This window comes from Tachyglossus aculeatus, chromosome 2, assembly GCF_015852505.1.
Source record: "Tachyglossus aculeatus isolate mTacAcu1 chromosome 2, mTacAcu1.pri, whole genome shotgun sequence".
NCBI lineage: Eukaryota > Metazoa > Chordata > Mammalia > Monotremata > Tachyglossidae > Tachyglossus > Tachyglossus aculeatus.
The window spans coordinates 142,704,355-142,723,827 of record NC_052067.1 but is presented as its reverse complement, the minus strand read 5'-3'; the positions used below and the strand labels follow the sequence as shown (position 1 = coordinate 142,723,827).

The 19,473-nt window shown below is 48.1% G+C and overlaps 1 protein-coding gene across 1 annotated transcript in view; it reads left to right on the top strand.

The window, feature by feature from the left end:
- The window catches only part of ERGIC2 (ERGIC and golgi 2), a 66,899-nt gene extending 53,606 nt beyond the window's left edge, over positions 1–13,293 (top strand). The window contains exons 13-15 of the mRNA XM_038740856.1: positions 7,585–7,747; positions 11,825–11,907; positions 12,120–13,293. Coding sequence (XP_038596784.1) covers positions 7,585–7,747; positions 11,825–11,907; positions 12,120–12,182 — 309 coding nt within the window. The 3' untranslated portion in view covers positions 12,183–13,293. The remainder of the gene's footprint in view (positions 1–7,584; positions 7,748–11,824; positions 11,908–12,119) is intronic.
- The last annotated feature ends 6,180 nt before the right edge of the window (positions 13,294–19,473 follow it).

The window sequence follows — 19,473 nt, the reverse complement described above, 5'->3', positions numbered from 1 at the left end:
GGGAGGATTTAGGATCTTGATTATATTCACCTCAGTTTGGGCTAGGATGGTTTTTCGAAGTCACCGCACTCAAGTTTGGACTCTAAGCGGGAACATCCTTGTCTCTTGGGGCATGAGTCTGTATATATGTGTATATGCTTGTACATATTTACTACTCTATTTTACTTGTACATATCTATTCTATTTATTTTATTTTGTTAGTATGTTTGGTTTTGTTCTCTGTCTCCCCCTTTTAGACTGTGAGCCCACTGTTGGGTAGGGACTGTCTCTATATGTTGCCAATTTGTACTTCCCAAGCACTTAGTACAGTGCTCTGCACATAGTAAGCGCTCAGTAAATACGATTGATGATGATGATGAGTCAGAGTTAGGCCGGCAACCCACAGCCCCGGCGGCTACTGTACACGACGCACCCGGGCAACGCGGTGCCGTGGCCGAGTGGAGAGGGCCCGGGCTGGAGAGTCAGAAGGACCTGGCTTCTAATCTCGACTCTGCCACTCGCCTGTCGGGTGACCTTGGGTAAGCTCCTTTGCTTCTCTGGGCCTCAGTTATCTCATCTGGAAAATGGCGATTTAAGAGTAAGATTAAAATGTGGGACAGGGACTCATTAGCCTGTAATAATAGTAATTATTATTATTATGGTATTTGTTTTTGTTTTTCTGTGGCATTTGTTAAGCTTTTACTAAGTGCAAAGCACTGTTCTATGCCCTGGGGGGATACAAGGTGATCAGGTTTTCCCACGTGAGGCTCACTGTCTTAATCCCCATTTGAGGGAACTGAGGCACAGAGAACTTAAGTGACTTGCCCAAAGTCACACAGCTGACAGTTGGCAGAGCCAGGATTTGAACCCATGACCTCCGACTCCAAAGCCCGTACTCTTAAGCGCTTCCTACGTGCCAAGCACCGTTCTAAGCGCTGGGGTAGATACAAGGTAATCAGGTTGTCCCACGTGGAGCTCACAGTCTCAATCCCCATTTTACGGATGGGGGAACTGAGGCACTGAGAAGTTAAGTGACTTGCCCAAGGTCACACAGCAGACAAGTGACGGAGGCGGGGTTAGAACCCACAACCTATGACTCCCAAGCCCGGGCTCTTTCCACTGAGCCATTGCTGCTCCTACCCCAGGGTTTAGAACAGTGCTTGACACATAGCACTTACCAAGTGCCATCATTATTGTCATTATTGTTGCATAATGTGATGTCGACCTAGGGGATCAATCAGTGGTACTGAGCGCGTGCAGAGCACTTATCTATTTATTTTATTTTGTTAGTATGTTTGGTTTTGTTCTCTGTCTCCCCCTTTTAGACTGTGAGCCCACTGTTGGGTAGGGACTGTCTCTATATGTTGCCAATTTGTACTTCCCAAGCGCTTAGTACAGTGCTCTGCACATAGTAAGAGCTCAATAAATACGACTGATGATGAGAGGACAGTATAACAGTTTGGTAGACATGTTCCCCGCCCACAACGAGCTTAGGGTCTGCGGAAGGCAACCCGAATCCCTCCGGACCTTTTTGAGGGATGGTTTCCTCAGCTCCTCTACTTATTCCAGAGCCTTTGGATTCCTTTCCCGGTCCCTGTCAACTCAGGGGTCCCTACCCCATCCCCTCTCAGAGCTCGCGGGCAGGAGCTGAGACGGAAGGCGGTTGGGAGCTCAAATAAATATTTTAGCCAAAAGTATATCCAGTACCTTTTCATTCATTCATTCAATCGTAGTTATGGAGCACTTATGCTCCATATTGAGTAAGCGCTCAATAAATATGATTGAATGAATGAATGAACTTACTGTGTGCAGAGCTCTGTACTAAGCGCTTGGGAAGTACAAATTGACAACATATAGAGATGGTCCCTACCCAACAAAGGGCACACGGTCTAGAAGGGGGAGACAGACAACAAAACAAAACAGTTGACAGGTGTCAATACCATCAGAATAAATAGAATCATCATCATCAGCTGTTTCCCTCCCTCTCACCCACCAAGACCGCTCCCCCTCACCCCCTACCAAGGATTCCTCTGTACCAGCGCAGGTCCTCCGCTTCTCCCTCCCGGCCCCCCCCCCTCCCCTTCTCCCCGCCCCCACCCCATCCCAGTTCTCCTTTCCCATCGCCACCCCCCTTCCCACTCTCCCCGCCCAGGCCCCCGCCAACTCATCCCAATCCAAACCCTCCCCACCCCTCGCACCCTTCCCCCTCCCTCCCCTCCCTTGACAGCTGATGCCAAATGTGGCCTCTGGAACCCCCGCTCCGTTTTAAGTAAGATCCCTTTCATCCTGGACCTTTTCCTTTCCAGTTCTCTACTCCTCCTCGCCCTAACTGAAACATGGCTGTCGCCGGACGACACGGTCTCTTCTGCTGCTCTCTGCAGTGCAGGCCTCTTCTTCTCCCACTCCCCCAGACTCACCGGAAAAGGAGGAGGTGTCGGTTTCCTTCTCGCCCCCCAATGTCGCTTTCGCACTATCCCTCCTCCCCCTTCCCTTTCCTTCCCCTCCTTTGAAGCCCACATTATTCGCCTCTACCACCCCCTCCAGATTCTTGTAGCCGTCATCTACCGCCCTCCGGGCCCCACTTCCAACTTCTTTAACGACTTTGACCCCTTCCTCACCTTCCTTCTCTCCTTCTCCATGCCCACTCTGATCCTCGGAGACTTCAATATCCACGTGGATATCCCTAACGACTCCTCTGCCGCCCGCCTTCTATCTCTCCTTGACGCTGCCAACCTCTTCCTCCACCCCACCTCACCCACTCACCAACCTGGTCATACCCTCGACCTCATCATCTCCTACCGCTGCACTGTGTCCACCCTCACCAACTCTGTGATCCCTCTCTCTGATCATAATCTTCTCACCTGCCTCCTCACTCACACTCCTTTCCCCTGTAAATCCGTATTACTCCCTCACAGAGATCTCCGCTCTCTGGACCCCACCCATCTTTCGGAGCGCCTCACACCCCACCTCGCCGCCCTCTCCTCTCTACCCAGTCTTGATGATCAGATTACTGCTCTCAACTCTACCCTTTCTACTCAGCTAGACTCGCTCGCTCCCCTCTCCCTTCGCCGCTCTCGCACCACTAACCCACAGCCCTGGATCACTGCCACTGTCCGCCTCCTTTGCTCTTATGCTCGAGCTGCCGAACGCTGCTGGCGAAAGTCTAAACACCATGCCAACCTCGTTCACTTCAAGTTTATCCTTTCCTGCCTTAACTCAGCCCTCTCTTCTGCCAGACAAAACTATTTCTCCTCCCTTATTGACACCCATGCCCATCACCCCCGCCAGCTCTTCCGTACATTCAACTCCCTTCTCAGGCCCCCGGTTCCTCCCCCTCCTCCTTCCCTCACCCCCAACGATCTGGCCTCCTACTTCATTAACAAAATTAAATCCATCAGGTCCGACCTCCCCAAAGTCTCTTCCCCCATTTCTCCAACCCCCCGGCTCTCAACACTCTCTGCTACTCTCCCATCCTTCCCAGCGGTATCCTCAGAGGAACTCTCCTCCCTCCTCTCAAGTGCTGCTCCGGCCACCTGTGCTTCTGACCCCATTCCCTCTCATCTTATGAAATCTCTCGCTCCATCCCTTCTCCCCTCCTTAACTTCCATCTTCAACCACTCACTCTCCACTGGTTCCTTCCCCTCTGCCTTCAAACATGCCCATGTCTCTCCCATCCTAAAAAAACCCTCTCTGGACCCCACCTCACCTTCTAGTTATCGTCCCATATCCCTCCTACCATTCCTTTCCAAACTCCTTGAACGAGTTGTCTACACGCGCTGCCTAGAATTCCTCAACAACAACTCTCTCCTCGACCCCCTCCAGTCTGGCTTCCGTCCCCTTCATTCCACGGAAACTGCGCTCTCAAAGGTCACCAGTGACCTCCTGCTTGCCAAATCCAACGGCTCATACTCTGTCCTAATCCTCCTCGACCTCTCAGCTGCCTTTGACACTGTGGACCACCCCCTTCTCCTCCACACGTTATCTGACCTTGGCTTCACAGACTCCGTCCTCTCCTGGTTCTCCTCTTATCTCTCCGGTCGTTCTTTCTCAGTCTCTTTTGCAGGCTCCTCCTCCCCCTCCCATCCTCTTACTGTGGGGGTTCCCCAAGGTTCAGTGCTTGGTCCCCTTCTGTTCTCGATCTACACTCACTCCCTTGGTGACCTCATTGGCTCCCACGGCTTCAACTATCATCTCTACGCTGATGACACCCAAATCTACATCTCTGCCCCTGCTCTCTCCCCCTCCCTCCAGGCTCGCATCTCCTCCTGCCTTCAGGACATCTCCATCTGGATGTCCGCCCGCCACCTAAAGCTCAACATGTCGAAGACTGAGCTCCTTGTCTTCCCTCCCAAACCTTGTCCTCTCCCTGACTTTCCCATCCCTGTTGACGGCACTACCATCCTTCCCGTCTCACAAGCCCGCAACCTTGGTGTCATCCTCGACTCCGCTCTCTCATTCACCCCTCACATCCAAGCCGTCACCAAAACCTGCCGGTCTCAGCTCCGCAACATTGCCAAGATCCGCCCTTTCCTCTCCATCCCAAACGCTACCCTGCTCATTCAAGCTCTCATCCTATCCCGTCTGGACTACTGCACCAGCCTTCTCTCTGATCTCCCATCCCCGTGTCTCTCTCCACTTCAATCCATACTTCATGCTGCTGCCCGGATTATCTTTGTCCAGAAACGCTCTGGACATATTACTCCCCTCCTCAAAAACCTCCAATGGCTACCGATCAATCTGCGCATCAGGCAGAAACTCCTCACCCTGGGCTTCAAGGCTGTCCATCCCCTCGCCCCCTCCTACCTCACCTCCCTTCTCTCCTTCTACTGCCCAGCCCGCACCCTCCGCTCCTCCACCACTAATCTCCTCACTGTACCTCGCTCTCGCCTGTCCCGCCATCGACCCCCGGCCCACGTCCTCCCCCGGGCCTGGAATGCCCTCCCTCTGCCCATCCGCCAAGCTAGCTCTCTTCCTCCCTTCAAGGCCCTGCTGAGAGCTCACCTCCTCGAGGAGGCCTTCCCAGACTGAGCCCCTTCTTTCCTCTCCCCCTCGTCCCCCTCTCCATCCCCCCGTCTTACCTCCTTCCCTTCCCCACAGCACCTGTATATATGTATATATGGTTGTACATATTTATTACTCTATTTATTTATTTATTTATTTATTTTACTTGTACATTTCTATCCTACTTATTTTATTTTGTTGGTATGTTTGATTCTGTTCTCTGTCTCCCCCTTTTAGACTGTGAGCCCACTGTTGGGTAGGGACTGTCTCTATGTGATGCCAATTTGTACTTCCCAAGCGCTTAGTACAGTGCTCTGCACATAGTAAGCGCTCAATAAATACGATTGATTGATTGATTGATTGATTAAAAGGGGGAGAATAACTATATGCACATTATTAATAAAGTAAAGAGAGTGATAAATATGTACAAGTATACACAAGTGCTGTGGGGAGGGGAAGGGGGTAGGGCAGAGGGGGTGTGTGGGGGCGATGGGGAGGAGGAGATGAAGAAGGGGGTTCAGTGTGGGAAGGCCTCCTGAAGGAGGTGAGCTCTCAGTAGGGCTTTGAAGGGAGGAAGAGAGCTAGTTTGGGGATGTGTGGAGGGAGGGAATTCCAGGCCAGGGGGAGGACGTGGGCAAGGATTTACCAGCTGGAAGCCAGTCTGTCCAGTTTAAATCTGGATAAATGTCCACCCCAGGCAGAAGGCTTATCGAACCCTGAGATTTTCCAGCTTAACTCTTGATGTAGTGGCTGATATTAGAAAAACCGTTTTACCTCATTTCTCCCTCTGTCTGTCAAATCGTGGTGTATCTTATATTGGGACAGTTTGTTTTCAGAGCGCATGCAGTGACAACTTGGACCTTTTCATTCATCGTTGTATTTATTGAGTGCTTACTGTGTGGACACTCATTCGTGTACTTTCCCAAGTGCTTAGTACTGTACTGTGCACACAATAGGTGCTCAATAAATACGATTGAATGAATCCTGGGAGGGAGAGCAGGTACTTTGTCCCCCTTTTACAGATGAGCTGCTTGGGAGAATACAATCTAACAATAAACAGACACATTCCCTGGCCTCAACGAGCTCACAGTCTAGAGTGGGGAGACTGGATTTTCATTCATTCATTCATTCAATCATATTTATTGAGTGCTGACTGTGTGCAGAGCACTGGACTAAGCGCTTGGGAAGTACAAGTTAGCAACATATAGAGACGGTCCCTACCCAACAGGGGGTTAAAGGCGAAGCATACGCTTTACTCCCTAGAGTTGGTCTTGGTAGCACTCATAAAGCAAATAACCAGGACCCCGTATGTATTAAAGGAAAATCGCTTATAACCCGGCCAAGAGGCAAAATGAGAATTTAGGAAAGCAGTTGCGTCTTTACATTTACCACTCGATCAAATGCTTGTAATGAAAAAGGACGACACAGTTTACGCTGATATCACACTCGGGGAGAGCATGAGCAAATGAGCGGTCAAAATAAAAAATACCTTTTATCATATTAATTGGAAATTTTCCGATTCCAAGCAGGTGTTTGTTTCAGGTGTGTTTCTCTCCTTCACTGAAGGACCTTTTCAGTTCAGCAACATTAATAAATATTTCATGACTAATGATAGTATCCTTGAGTAATGGGTCTTTTTTCCAGAGGGTGGCCACCACCAATAACGTTGGCATTGAAGGTCCTTTCTCATAAGTTGGATCGCGTTTGAGTTAAGATTTTTTAAGGTCCTTTATCTTATAAACCTAATCTCTAACTCTCCCTACCTCCAAAGCCTTATTAGAATGTGTGCTCCGCTCCTTCTCCAGCCCAGCCCTCACCCTCCGCTCCTCTGCCGCCGCTAACCTCCTCACTGGGCCTCATTCTCGCCCGTCCCGCCATCGACCCCCGGCCCACCTCCTACCTCTGGCTGGGAACGCCCTCCCTCCACACATCCGCCAAACTATTCTCTTCCCCCCTTCAAAGCCCTCCTGAAAGCTCACCTCCTCCAGGAGGCCTTCCCAGTCTGAGCCCCCGTTTTTCTTTTCCTCTTTCCCCTTTTCTTCCCCTCCCCATTGCCCCTACTTCCTCCCTCTGCTCTACCCCCATCCCCATCCCAGCGCACTTGTGTATATTTGTACATATTATTCTATTTATTTTATGAATGAAGTGTATAGATCCATAATTCTGTTCATTTATATTGATGCTCTTGATGCCTGTCTACTTGTTTTGCTTTGTTTTCTTCTTTGTCCCCCCTGCTTCTAGACTATGAGCCCGTTGTTGGGTAGGGACTGTCTCTATGTGTTGCCGATTTGTACTTCCCAAGCGCTCAGTACAGTGCTTTGCACACAGTAAGCATTCAGTAAATACAGTTGAATGAATGAATTTATCGTGCACTGCTTAATGTGTGCAAAGCTCTTGGGAGAAGACACTACAATAAACAGAAACATTCCCTGCCCCCAGCGAGCTAGGGAAAAGACTCTGCCATTCTCTCAAGTCTGCGCTGGTTCCGATCACCAAAGACCGCCGCTCCAAAGATTCCCACAGTAGGGCCATGGTGGTCTCCGAAGCGGGGACAGGGAGTGCCTTGATGTGTAACGGAGCCCCTTGTTTCTGTCCTCCTCTTAGGAACGCGTCATTAACCACGCAGCGGGAAGCCACGGGGTATCTGGAATATTTATGAAATACGATATCAGTTCACTGATGGTGACAGTGACGGAAGACCACATGCCGTTTTGGCAGTTCCTTGTGAGGCTCTGCGGCATCGTTGGGGGCATCTTCTCCACAACAGGTAGGCATCGCTCAGTCGATCCGCGGTATTATTCGAGCCCTTACTGCGTGCGGAGCACTGGGCTGCGTGGTTGGGAGAGCGCGATATAACAGCCGGTGGACACGGTCCCTGCCCACAGCGAGCTTACGGTCTAGAGGATGCCTTTGTCTTTAGTTTCTGAAATGCCCTACTGTTCAAACTGCTTCTCACCGCTTATCATTATTATAGGGCTTTCGCCAATATGGGGGAAGAGCTGTTTTATCCATCAGTGGTATTAATTGAGCACTTACTACTACTACTAATAATCATCATTGTGTTTGTTAAGCGCTTACTATACGTCACACACTGTTCTAAGCGTTGGGGTAGATATGAGATAATCGGGTCATCCCTGACCCTCATGGGGCTCACAGTCTTATCCCCGTTTTGCAGATGAGGTAACTGAGGCACAGAGCAATGAAGTGACTTGCTCAGGGTCACACAGCAGACATTTGGCAGAGCTGAGATCAAAACCCAGCTCCTCCTGATTCCCAGATCCGTGCTGTAGCCACTAAGCCACACAGCTTCTCCCTTAATTGCTTCTCCCTCCTCCCCCTCCTCCATCCCTCACCCCCAATGATGTGGCCTCCTAATTCATTAGTAAAATTAACTCCATCAGGTCTGAGCTCCCCAAAGTCACTCCTCCCTCTTCTCCAACCCCCCAGCTCTCAACCCACTCCGCTACTCTCCCATCCTTCCCAATAGTATCTTCAGATGAGATCTCCTCCCTCCTCTCAAGTGCTACTCCATCCACCTGTGCTTCAGACCCCATTCCCTCTCATCTTCTCAGATCTCTTGCCCCTCCTCCCCTCCTTAACTTCCATCTTCAACCGCTCACTCTCCACCAGTTCTTTCCCCTCAGCCTTCAAACGTGCCCACGTCTCCCCCATCCTAAAAAAACCCTCTCTTGACCCCACCTCCCCTTCTAGTTATCACCCTATCTCCCTCCTACCCTTCTTTTCCAAATTCTTAGAACGAGTCCTCTACACCCGCTGCCTCGAATTCCTCAATGCCAACTCTCTCCTTGACCCCCTTCAGTCTGGCTTCCATTCCCTACACTCCACCGAAACTGCCCTCTCGAAGGTCACCAATGACCTCCTTCTTGCCAAATCCAATGGCTCCTACTCTGTCCTAATCCTCGTCGACCTCTCAGCTGCCTTCGACACTGTGGACCACCCCCTTCTCCTCAACACGCTATCCAACCTTGGCTTCACAGACACCGTTCTCTGCTGGTTCTCCTCTTGTCTCTCCGGCCGTTCATTCTCAGTCTCTTTTGCGGGCTCCTCCTCCCCCTCCCATCCCCTTACTGTAGGGGTTCCTCAAGGGTCAGTTCTTGGTCCCCTTCTGTTCTCTAGCTACACTCACTCCCTAGGTGAACTCATTCACTCCCACGGCTTCAACTATCATCTCTATAATGATGATGATGATGATGGCATTTGTTAAGCGCTTACTATGTGCAAAGCACTGTTCTAAGCACTGGGGGGATACAAGGTGATTGGGTTGTCCCACATGGGGCTCACAGTCATCACCCCCATTTTGCAGATAAGGTAACTGAGGCTCCGAGAAGTGAAGTGACTTGCCCAAGGTCACACAGCAGACACGTGGCAGAGCTGGGATTCGAACCCATGACCTCTGATTCCAAAGCCCATGCTCTTTCCACTGAGCCATGCTGCTTCTCTATGCTGATGACACCCAAATCTACATCTCTGCCCCTGCTCTTTCTCCCTCCCTCCAGGCTCGTGTCTCATCCTGCCTTCAGGACATCTCCATTTGGATGTCAGCCGGCCATCTAAAACTCAATATGTCCAAGACTGAACTCCTTATCTTCCCTCCCAAATCCTGCCCTCTCCCGGACTTTCCCATCACTGTAGACGGCACTACCATCCTTCCTGTCTCACAAGCCCGCAACCTTGGTGTCACCCTCAACTCCGCTCTCTTGTTCACCCCTCACATCCAATCCATCACCAAAACCTGCCAGTCTCACCTCTGCAACATCGCTAAGGTCCGCCCTTTCCTCTCCTTCCAAACAGATACCTTGCTGGTTCAGTCTCTCATCTTATACTGACTGGATTACCGCATCAGCCTCCTCTCTGATCTCCCATCCTGCTGTCTCTCCCCACTTCAGTCTATACTTCACACTGCTGCCCGGATCATCTTTGTGCAGAAACGCTCTGGGCATGTTACTCCCCTCCTCAAAAATCTTCAGTGGATACCAGTGATACGCATCAGGCAAAAACTCCTCACTCTCGGCTTCAAGGCTGTCCATCCCTTCGCCCCCTCCTACCTCACCTCCCTTCTTTCCTTCTACAGCCCAGCCCACACCCTCCACTCCTCTGCTGCCGCTAACTTCCTCACTGTACCTCATTCTCGCCTGTCCCGCTGTCGATCCCTGGCCCACGTCCTTACCCTGGCATGGAATGCCCTCCCTCCACACATCCACCAAGCTAGCTCTCTTCCTCCCTTCAAAGCCCTACTGAGAGCTCACCTCCCCCAGGAGGCCTTCCCAGACTGAGCCCCCTTTTTCCTCTCCTCCTCCCCATCCCCCCCGCCGTACCTCTTTCCCCTCCCCACAGCACTTGTATATATATTTGTACAGATTTATTACTCTATTTTACTTCTACATATTTACTATTCTATTTATTTTGTTAATGATGTGCATATAGCTTTAATTCTATTTGTTCTGACGATTTTGACACCTGCCTACATGGGGTTTTTTTTTTTGTCTTCCTCCCCCTTCTAGACTGTGAGCCCATTGTTGGGTAGGGACCGTCTCTATATGTTGCCAACTTGTAGTTCCCAAGCACTTAGTACAGTGCTCTACACACAGTAATCGCTCAATAAATATGACTGAATGAATGAATGTGTAAAGCACTGTACTAAGCATTTGGGAGAACAGCATAGCCTAGTGGGAAGCAGCACAGCTTGGGATAGATAAAACACTGGCTTGGGAGTCAGACGGACCTGGGTTCTGACCCCAGCTCCATCACTTTTTTTGTGTGTGTGACCTTGGGCAAGTCAGTTTACTTCTCTGGGCCTCAGTTACCTCATCTCGAAAATGGGGATTAAGACTGAGCTGCGTGTGGGACAAGAATTCAACCCGATTTGCTTGTATCTACCCCAGTGCTTAGTACAGTGCCTGGAACATGGTAAGTGCTTAACAAATACCATTATTATGATTATTATTATTCTTGTCATTATTATAATAACTATTATTACAATACAGCAGCGTTGGTAGGCAAGTTCTCTACTCACAACGAGCTTACATCTAGAGGAGGAGTATTTTATCATTGTGATTCCAGAGCCTGGAACCTTCCCAAATGGTTTGGCTTCAGTGCCTGTCATAAAAGATACATGATTAAGTTTTTCCAAAATGTACTCTTCCTGAAGCAACTGATATCCCTTTTAAGTTTGTGTTAATTCACTTTACGTGTATTATCTGTAGGCTTGATAAAGATTCATATGGGGTTCAGCTTGGGCTTTGCCAATTGTTAGAGACACTGTAGTTGAAAATTATAGGTAGATTTAAACTGAGCTGCAGTAGATGTGCTTGAGGTGAGAAGTTACAGGAGAGTGTTTGGCAAATACAGAAATCTGTGATTGAAAATCATAGACACGGGCTTTTTGCCAAGATTTGAGGTAGTAACTTGCTGAATTTTAAGTAAATGTAGTTTGCTCATTACAGATGCTGCTTGGTTGGAAAACTTGAAATTAGCGGTCGCATCAAAAACTTGAAGTTTTCAGGATCACTCTGTCTTTTGAGGGCTTCACTGAAGCTCCCTCTCTGGACTCATAATTTGAAAATAAACTAATTTGCCTTAGAAGTAATAAATCTCATTTAGGTGACTTTGTGAGTAAATTTGTAGATAAGAAAGATAAGATAAGAAGATAAGATAAGAAAGAAATAAGATAGATAAGAAATGTAGATAAGAAATAAGCAGATTCCCTCCCTCCCCTTCCCCAATACAATAATCTGTTCCAACCCAGTTACGGAAAAATGAGGTCATAAAATTATTTAAAACAGCTGCCCTTCTAACATGATGTAATGCCCATGTTTGATTACAGGCATGCTACATGGAATTGGAAAATTTATAGTGGAAATAATTTGCTGTCGTTTCAGACTTGGAGCCTACAAACCAATTACACCTGTAAGTCATAGTACTATTAATAAACTTCTCGTGTCGTCCTTAGTACCGAAGAATCCACTGATTTTTTTTGGGGGGTGCCAAAGTTCTTTAGTGAAAAAAGAGTGCAGTGGTTGAACAGGGTGGCTTTTGAGCCTTCAGATAGGGGAGAAATTTTGAGAAGTGTGGAAATCCCTCTGGAAAATTGATTTCTGTTTAAACTGTATTTTTTCCAGGTCCTGTTTCAAGATGGCCACACAGACAACCACTTACCTCTTACAGAAAACAACACACACTAGAACCTCCGGAGTGGAGGGGGAAAAACTTTTTTTTGCCTGACGGAAATCTTTTTTATAATAGAACATTTGTGCAATACGTTCAACGCAAACAGTATGGCCGGGAAGCGAAAGTCACACCTTTAAAAAATGGAAGCCCCCCAGCCCATGTACTTTGTGTCTGTTGCTCCATGGGGCTATTGCTTTGAAGACGACCGCTACTTTTCTCGGCACGTTGGGAGGCCCGAGGTCTTGTGATCGCCCATCACTTTGCGGGGAGAGAGAGCCCCCCCGGGGGTGGGAATAAAGCAAAATAGATCAGGTTGAGGAGAAATGCTCAAGGCCTTCATCTTTAAAGGGAATCCTGGCTGAAGAAAATGCGAGTTCAGATCACGTCCGGCTCTCAATAAGTAGCAGGTTACCGGTCCCAAGATGAATAAAGAAGGCGGAATGGTAGAAAATAATGTCCGGCAGGATCCAAAATGCATCCAGTGAAGAAATTGGCGTCAGGAGGTCGATTTGGTTTTCTGTTCATACTCCGATTCATCGAAAGTGAATTGCGAGGGCTTTTAAGATTTGGTGTCTTCCACCTGCTCTCGAGTGGTGGGGGACACTTTGGGCAGGCACAGGGCCTGCCGGGAAAACAGGTAATACCCGTAGAATGACTTCTAAATCTGGGGAAGTATAATTAGCATGTCCAGTCTCCTGCTTTGGATTTAGTCATCGATTCGGCATATCTAAGATGAGTAAGTAGGAAAGGGGGACTTCTCGGCAGGAGATGTTAGAGGTTTTGAGCAGTTCCTGCATTGAAATTGCAAACAGACTGAAGGAAATGAAATCTGTCAAGTGTGAAAGGAGACGGGACTTTTTTTCTTTATCCCCGAGAGCTTCCGGAAGGGTGGCGTTGTATAAAATGAATCAAAGGGTAAAGCGGAGAAGAAGAACAGAGTGGTTGAAGCGTGCCGTGCGCGTTGAGGGCGTGTCTCGGGATGGTCACTGGCGTTTTCTGTCTCTGCCTCTGCTCCGAGGTTGTTCTAGCCGATTGAAGGACTAATTACTAATCACCGCAAAATTAATTTTGAAAAGAGGCAAATGGCACAAGAGTTGGAAAAGAATAAAAAGAAAAGCAACCGGCCCCTGTATGTTTCTTACCGACCCAGACGTCGGCTGCTGTCTTCATCCCCACCCACGGCAGGCTTGGACACGGAGATTTTTCATCACAGATCAGTGTGGTAGGGCTGGATAATCGATTAGGTCAAACGAAAGGCGACAGGCGAGTGTGCCCCTGAGTTTATTTCCTTGCACTCGCTCCTGAGTAGCACGTGGTTGACACCCGCTGCTTTGGTGTGCTGGATCCCCATCTTTCTTCCTCCGGTCCCATTTCCACACCAGGGACACCAGAGGCCGAGCTGATCTGGCAGCTAGACACGGTGATATCAAGGTTCCTTGCTTGGGACCAAAGCTGTTGACATACTAGCCTAATTGATGCATTCAGTCGTATTTATTGAGCACTTACTATGTGCAGAGCACCGTACTTAAGCGCTTGGAAAGTACAATTTGGCAACAGAGGCAATCCCTACCCAACAACGGGCTCACAGTCTAGAAGTGGGGAGACAGACAAGAAAACAAAGCAAAACAAGTACGCAGGCATCAATAGCATCAATATAAGTGAATAGAATTATAGATATATACACATCATTCATAAAATAAGTAGAATAATAAATATTTACAAATTGCACAAGTGTTTTGGGGCGGGGGGGAGTAGAGGGAGGGAGTCGGGGCGATGGGGAGGGGAGGAGGAGCAGAGGGAAAGGGCTCAGTCTGGGAAGGCCTCCTGGAAGAGGTGAGCTTTCAGGAGGGCTTTGAAGTGGGGAAGTGTGGTTGTTTGATGGAGCCTAATGGTTGTTGTGTCTCTTAGGGTCTCTGGGATTGATGGGTGATAACTGTGCCACTAAATTGGCAATCTTAAAAAAGTCATATCCGATCACAGTAAGAGTGAGTCCTCCCCTTGCCACACTTTTATTTGTAAGCATAAGAGGAATAATAATAATGATGATGATATTTTGTTAAGCACTTACTGCATGCCAAGCACTGTTCTAAACCTGCTGTTGGGTAGGGACCGTCTCTATATGTTGCCAACTTGTATGTCCCAAGTGCTTAGTACAGTGCTCTGCACACAGTAAGTGCTCAATAAGTATGATTGAATGAAGGAACGAATACAAGGTTATCAGGTTGTCCCACATGGGGCTCACAGTCTTTATCCCCATTTTACAGATGAGGTAATTGAGGCACAGAGAAGTTGTGACTTGCCCAAGGTCGCAGAGCAGACAAGTGTCAGAGCCGGGAAGAAAACCTACAACCTTCTGATTCCCAGGCCAGTGCTCTATCTTCTAGGCCATGCTGCTGACCTGCTGTTATTCCCGTTAAAAAAAAACATTTAGGGGGGAAACAAGAAAGTGCAGGCAAAATCACTCCTGAGTTGGAGGAGTGGTATAAATAGTAGGTGTGTCGTGGCTTGACAAATGCAAGAAAAATTGAGTTGAACCTTTGCCCAAAGCAAGTGCGTTGTAGGGAGCATAGCTAGTCAGGCAATGGTTATTGAGCACTTAGTGTGCAAAGAGCACTGTACTAACAGCTGTGTGACTTTGGGCAAGTCACAACTTCTCTGTGCCTCAGTTCCATCATCTGTAAAATGGGGATGAAGACTGCGAGCCCCCCGTGGGACAACCTCATCACCTTGCCACCTCCCCAGCGCTTAGAACAGGGCTTTGCACATAGTAAGCGCTTAATAAAAGCCATTAAAAAAAAATGGGCGAGTCCAGTGTTAAGTGGATTGGTAGACACTGTGTTGGAAATAGATTGTACAGTGGTTTCATTCACCATATAAGTAGCAGCATTGCCTAGTATACAGAGCACAGGCTTGGGAGTCAGCAGGACCTGGGTTCTAATTGTACTTTCCAAGCGCTTAGCACAGTGCTCTGCACACAGTAAACGCTCAGTAAATACGATTGAATGAAGCCGTGTGGCTCAGTGGAAAGAGCATGGGCTTTGGAGTCAGAGGTCAGGGGTTCAAATCCCGGTTCCACCAATTGTCAGCTGTGTGACTGGGCAAGTCACTTAAATCTCTGGGCCTCAGTTACCTCATCTGTAAAATGGGGATTAAGACTGTGAGCCCCCGGGGGGGCAACCTGATCACCTTGTAACCTCCCCAGCGCTTAGAACAGTGCTTTGCACATAGTAAGCACTCAATGAATGCCATCATTATTATTATTATTATTATTATTATGAATGAATGACTCTGCCACTTGTCTGCTGTGTGACCATGGTCAAGTTCCTTTATTTCTCTGGGCCTCAGTTACCTCATCTTGAAAATGGGGATTAAGACTGTGATCCCTATGTGAGAAAGGGACTGTCCAACCAGATAAGCTTGTAGTGAGTTTATCAGGTGTAAGCTTATGTAGTGATCTTACCCCGTCTCTTGACCCCACCTCCCCTTCTAGTTAACACCCTATCTCCCTCCTACCATTCCTTTCCAAACTCCTTGAACGAGTCATCTACACGCACTGCCTCGAATTCCTCAATGCCAACTCTCTCCTCGACCCCCTCAAATCTGGCTTCCGTCCCCTACATTCCACCGAAACTGCCCTCACAAAGGTCACCAATGACCCCCTGCTTGCCAAATCCAACGGCTCATACTCTATCCTAATCCTCCTCAACCTCTCGGCTACCTTCAACACTGTGGACCACCCCCTTCTCCTCAACACGCTATCCAACCTTGGCTTCACAGACTCTGTCCTCTCCTGGTTCTCCTCTTATCTCTCCAGCCGTTCATTCTCAGTTTCTTTTGCGGGCTCCTCCTCCCCGTCCCATCCCCTTATTGTGGGGGTTCCTTAAGGGTCAGTTCTTGGTCCCCTACTGTTCTCGATCTACACTCACTCCCTTGGTGACCTCATTCGCTCCCACGGCTTCAACTATCATCTCTACAGTGATGACACCCAGATCTACATCGCTGCCCCTGCTCTCTCTCCCTCCCTTCAGGCTTGCATCTCCTCCTACCTTCAAGACATCTCCATCTGGATGTCCGCCAGCCACCTAAAACTCAACGTGTCCAAGACTGAACTCCTTGTTTTCCCTCCCAAACCCTGCCCTGTCCCTGACTTTCCCATCTCTGTTGACGGCACTACCATCCTTCCCATCTCACAAGCCCGCAACCTTGGTGTCATCCTCGACTCCGCTCTCTCGTTCACCCCCCACATCCAATCTGTCACCAAAACCTGCCAGTTTCACCTCCGCAACATCGCCAAGATCCGCCCTTTCCTCTCCATCCAAACCGCTACCCTGCAGGTTCAATCTCTCATCTTATCCCGACTGGATTACTGCATCAGCCTCCTCTCTGATCTCCCGTCCTCCTGTGTCTCCCCACTTCAATCTATACTTCACGCTGCTGCCCAGATCATCTTTGTCCAGAAACGCTCTGGGCATGTTACTCCCCTCCTCAAAAATCTCCAGTGGCTGCCAGTCAACCTACACATCAGGCAAAAACTCCTCACCCTGGGCTTCAAGGCTGTCCATCACCTTGCCCCCTCCTACCTCACCTCCCTTCTCTCCTTCTCGAGCCCAGCCCGCACCCTCCTCTCCTCTGCCGCTAATCTCCTCACCGTACCGCGTTCTCGCCTGTCCCGCCATCGACCCCCGGCCCACGTCACCCTCCGGGCCTGGAATGCCCTCCCTTTGCCCATCCACCAAGCTCGCTCTCTTCCTTCCTTCAAAGCCCTACTGAGAGCTCACCTCCTCCAGGAGGCCTTCCCAGACCGAGCCCCCTCCTTCCTCTCCCCCCCCCTCCCCATCCCTCCTGCCTTACCTCCTTCCCCTCCCCACAGCACCTGTATATATGTTTGTACATATTTATTACTCTATTTTACTTGTACATATTTACTATTCTATTTAATTTATCTTGTTAATATGTTTTGTTCTCTGTCTCCCCCTTCTAAACTGTGAGCCCACTGTTGGGTAGGGACCGTCTCTATATGTTGCCAACTTGTACTTCCCAAGTGCTTAGTACAGTGTTCTGCACACAGTAAGCACTCAATAAATATGATTAAATGAATGAATGAATAGTGAATAATAATAATAATAATAGTATTAAGCACTTACTATGGGCCGAGCACTGTTCTAAGCACTGGGGTAGATACAAAGTAATCAGGTTGTCCCATGTGGGGCTCACAGTCTTAATCCCCATTTTACAGATGAGGTAACTGAGGCTCAGAGAAGTTATATGACTTGCCCAAGGCCACACAGCAAACAAGTGGCAGAGCCAGAATTAGAACCCATGTTCTCTGACTCCCAATCCTGGGCTTTTGCCACTGAGCTATGTTGAATGATGTTTGTACCTACTCCTGCACTTAATAATAATAATAATAATAATAATAATGGCATTTGTTAAGCGCTTACTATGTGCAAAGCACTGTTCTAAGCGCTGGGGGGGGTAATACAAGGTGATCAGGTTGTCCCATGTGGGGCTCACAGCCTTAATCCCCATTTTACAGATGAGGGAACTGAGGCTCAGAGAAGTTGTGACTTGCCCAAGGTCACACAGCAGACACGTGGCGGAGTTGGGATTAGAACCCACGACCTCTGACTCCCAAACCTGGGCTCATTCCACTGAGCCACGCTGCTTCTCCCATGCTTCTCTTAGTACAGTGCCTGGCACATAGGAAGCGCTGACAGAGAAGCAGCATGGCTCAGTGGAAAGAGCCCGGGCTTTGGAGTCAGAGGTCATGGGTTCAAATCCCAGCTCCACCAACTGTCAGCTGTGTGACTTTGGGCAAGTCACTTCACTTCTCTGTGCCTCAGTTACCTCATCTGTAAAATGGGGATTAAGACTGTGAGCTCCTTGTGGCACAACCTGAGCACCTTGTAACCTCCCCAGCGCTTAGAACAGTGCTTTGCACATAGTAAGCGCTTAATAAATGCCATCATCATTATTATTATTATTATTAACAAATACCCCCCAAAAGGGTAAAATCAGATGACTACAAATTGGTTTTATCATTTTATAAAATTATGTATTCATTCAATCATATCTATTGAGCACTTACTATGTAAAGCACTGTACTGTAAAGCAAGGCCCTACTGAGAGTTCAAGGCCCTACTGAGAGCTCACCTCCTCCAGGAGGCCTTCCCAGATTGAACCCCCTCCTTCCTCTCCCCCTCGCTCCCCTCTCCATTCCCCCGTCTTACCTCCTTCCCTTCCCCACAGCACCTGTATATATGGATATATGTTTGTACATATTTATTACTCTATTTATTTTACTTGTACATATCTATTCTATGTATTTTATTTTGTTAATATGCTTGGTTTTGTTCTCTGTCCCCCCCTTCTAGACTGTGAGCCCACTGTTGGGTAGGGACTGTTTCTATATGTTGCCAATTTGTACTTCCCAAGCGCTTAGTATAGTGCTCTGCACACAGTAAGCGCTCCATAAATACGATTGATTGATTGATTGATTACTAAGTGCTTGGGAGAGTACAATATAACAATAAGCAGATGCATTCCTTGCACCTTATGAAAAAGCATTTCTACAATCAAAATGGTGCAATTTCTCTCAAAGCAGGCATACCACTAGCACCCTTGGCTAACACCAGCAATTAATAATGTAGCATTTATTTTTAAAGTTCTTTGAGGGTTGGAATTGTTTCCACCAACTCAATTGTATTGGACCCTCCCAAGCGCTTTAGTAAAGTGCTCTGCGCACAGTGAACATTCAAATACCATTGAATTCATTCAATCATATTTCATTCAGTCGTATTTATTGAGTGCTTGAATGATTGAACAGGTCCTGTTTCCAGGGTATCTGAATTGTTAGACTTAAGAATGATTTCTTTTCATATTTTGAATAATGCAGCAGACCAGAAATGCTGTAACTCCGTGTAGTAAAACCCCTCTTCAAACTCGATTTTTGTTCTTGAAATAATTTGCTTTTTCTAAATTATTGGGTCAGTGGGATTTAGGGAGGTAGAATCACAGTCTGACTTTTCTGTATATGCTGATGACATTATGGTCCTCTCCCAGGCGTTTGGTACAGTGCTCTGTATATAATAATAATAATGGCATTTATTAAGCGCTTACTATGTGCAAAGCACTGTTCTAAGCACTGAGCACTGTTCTAAGTGCTGGATAATAATGATGGCATTTATTAAGCGCTTACTATGTGCAAAGCACTGTTCTAAGCGTTGGGGAGGTTACCAGGAGATCAGATTGTCCCACGGTGGGCTCACAGTCTTAATCCTCATTTTACAGATGAGGGAACTGAGG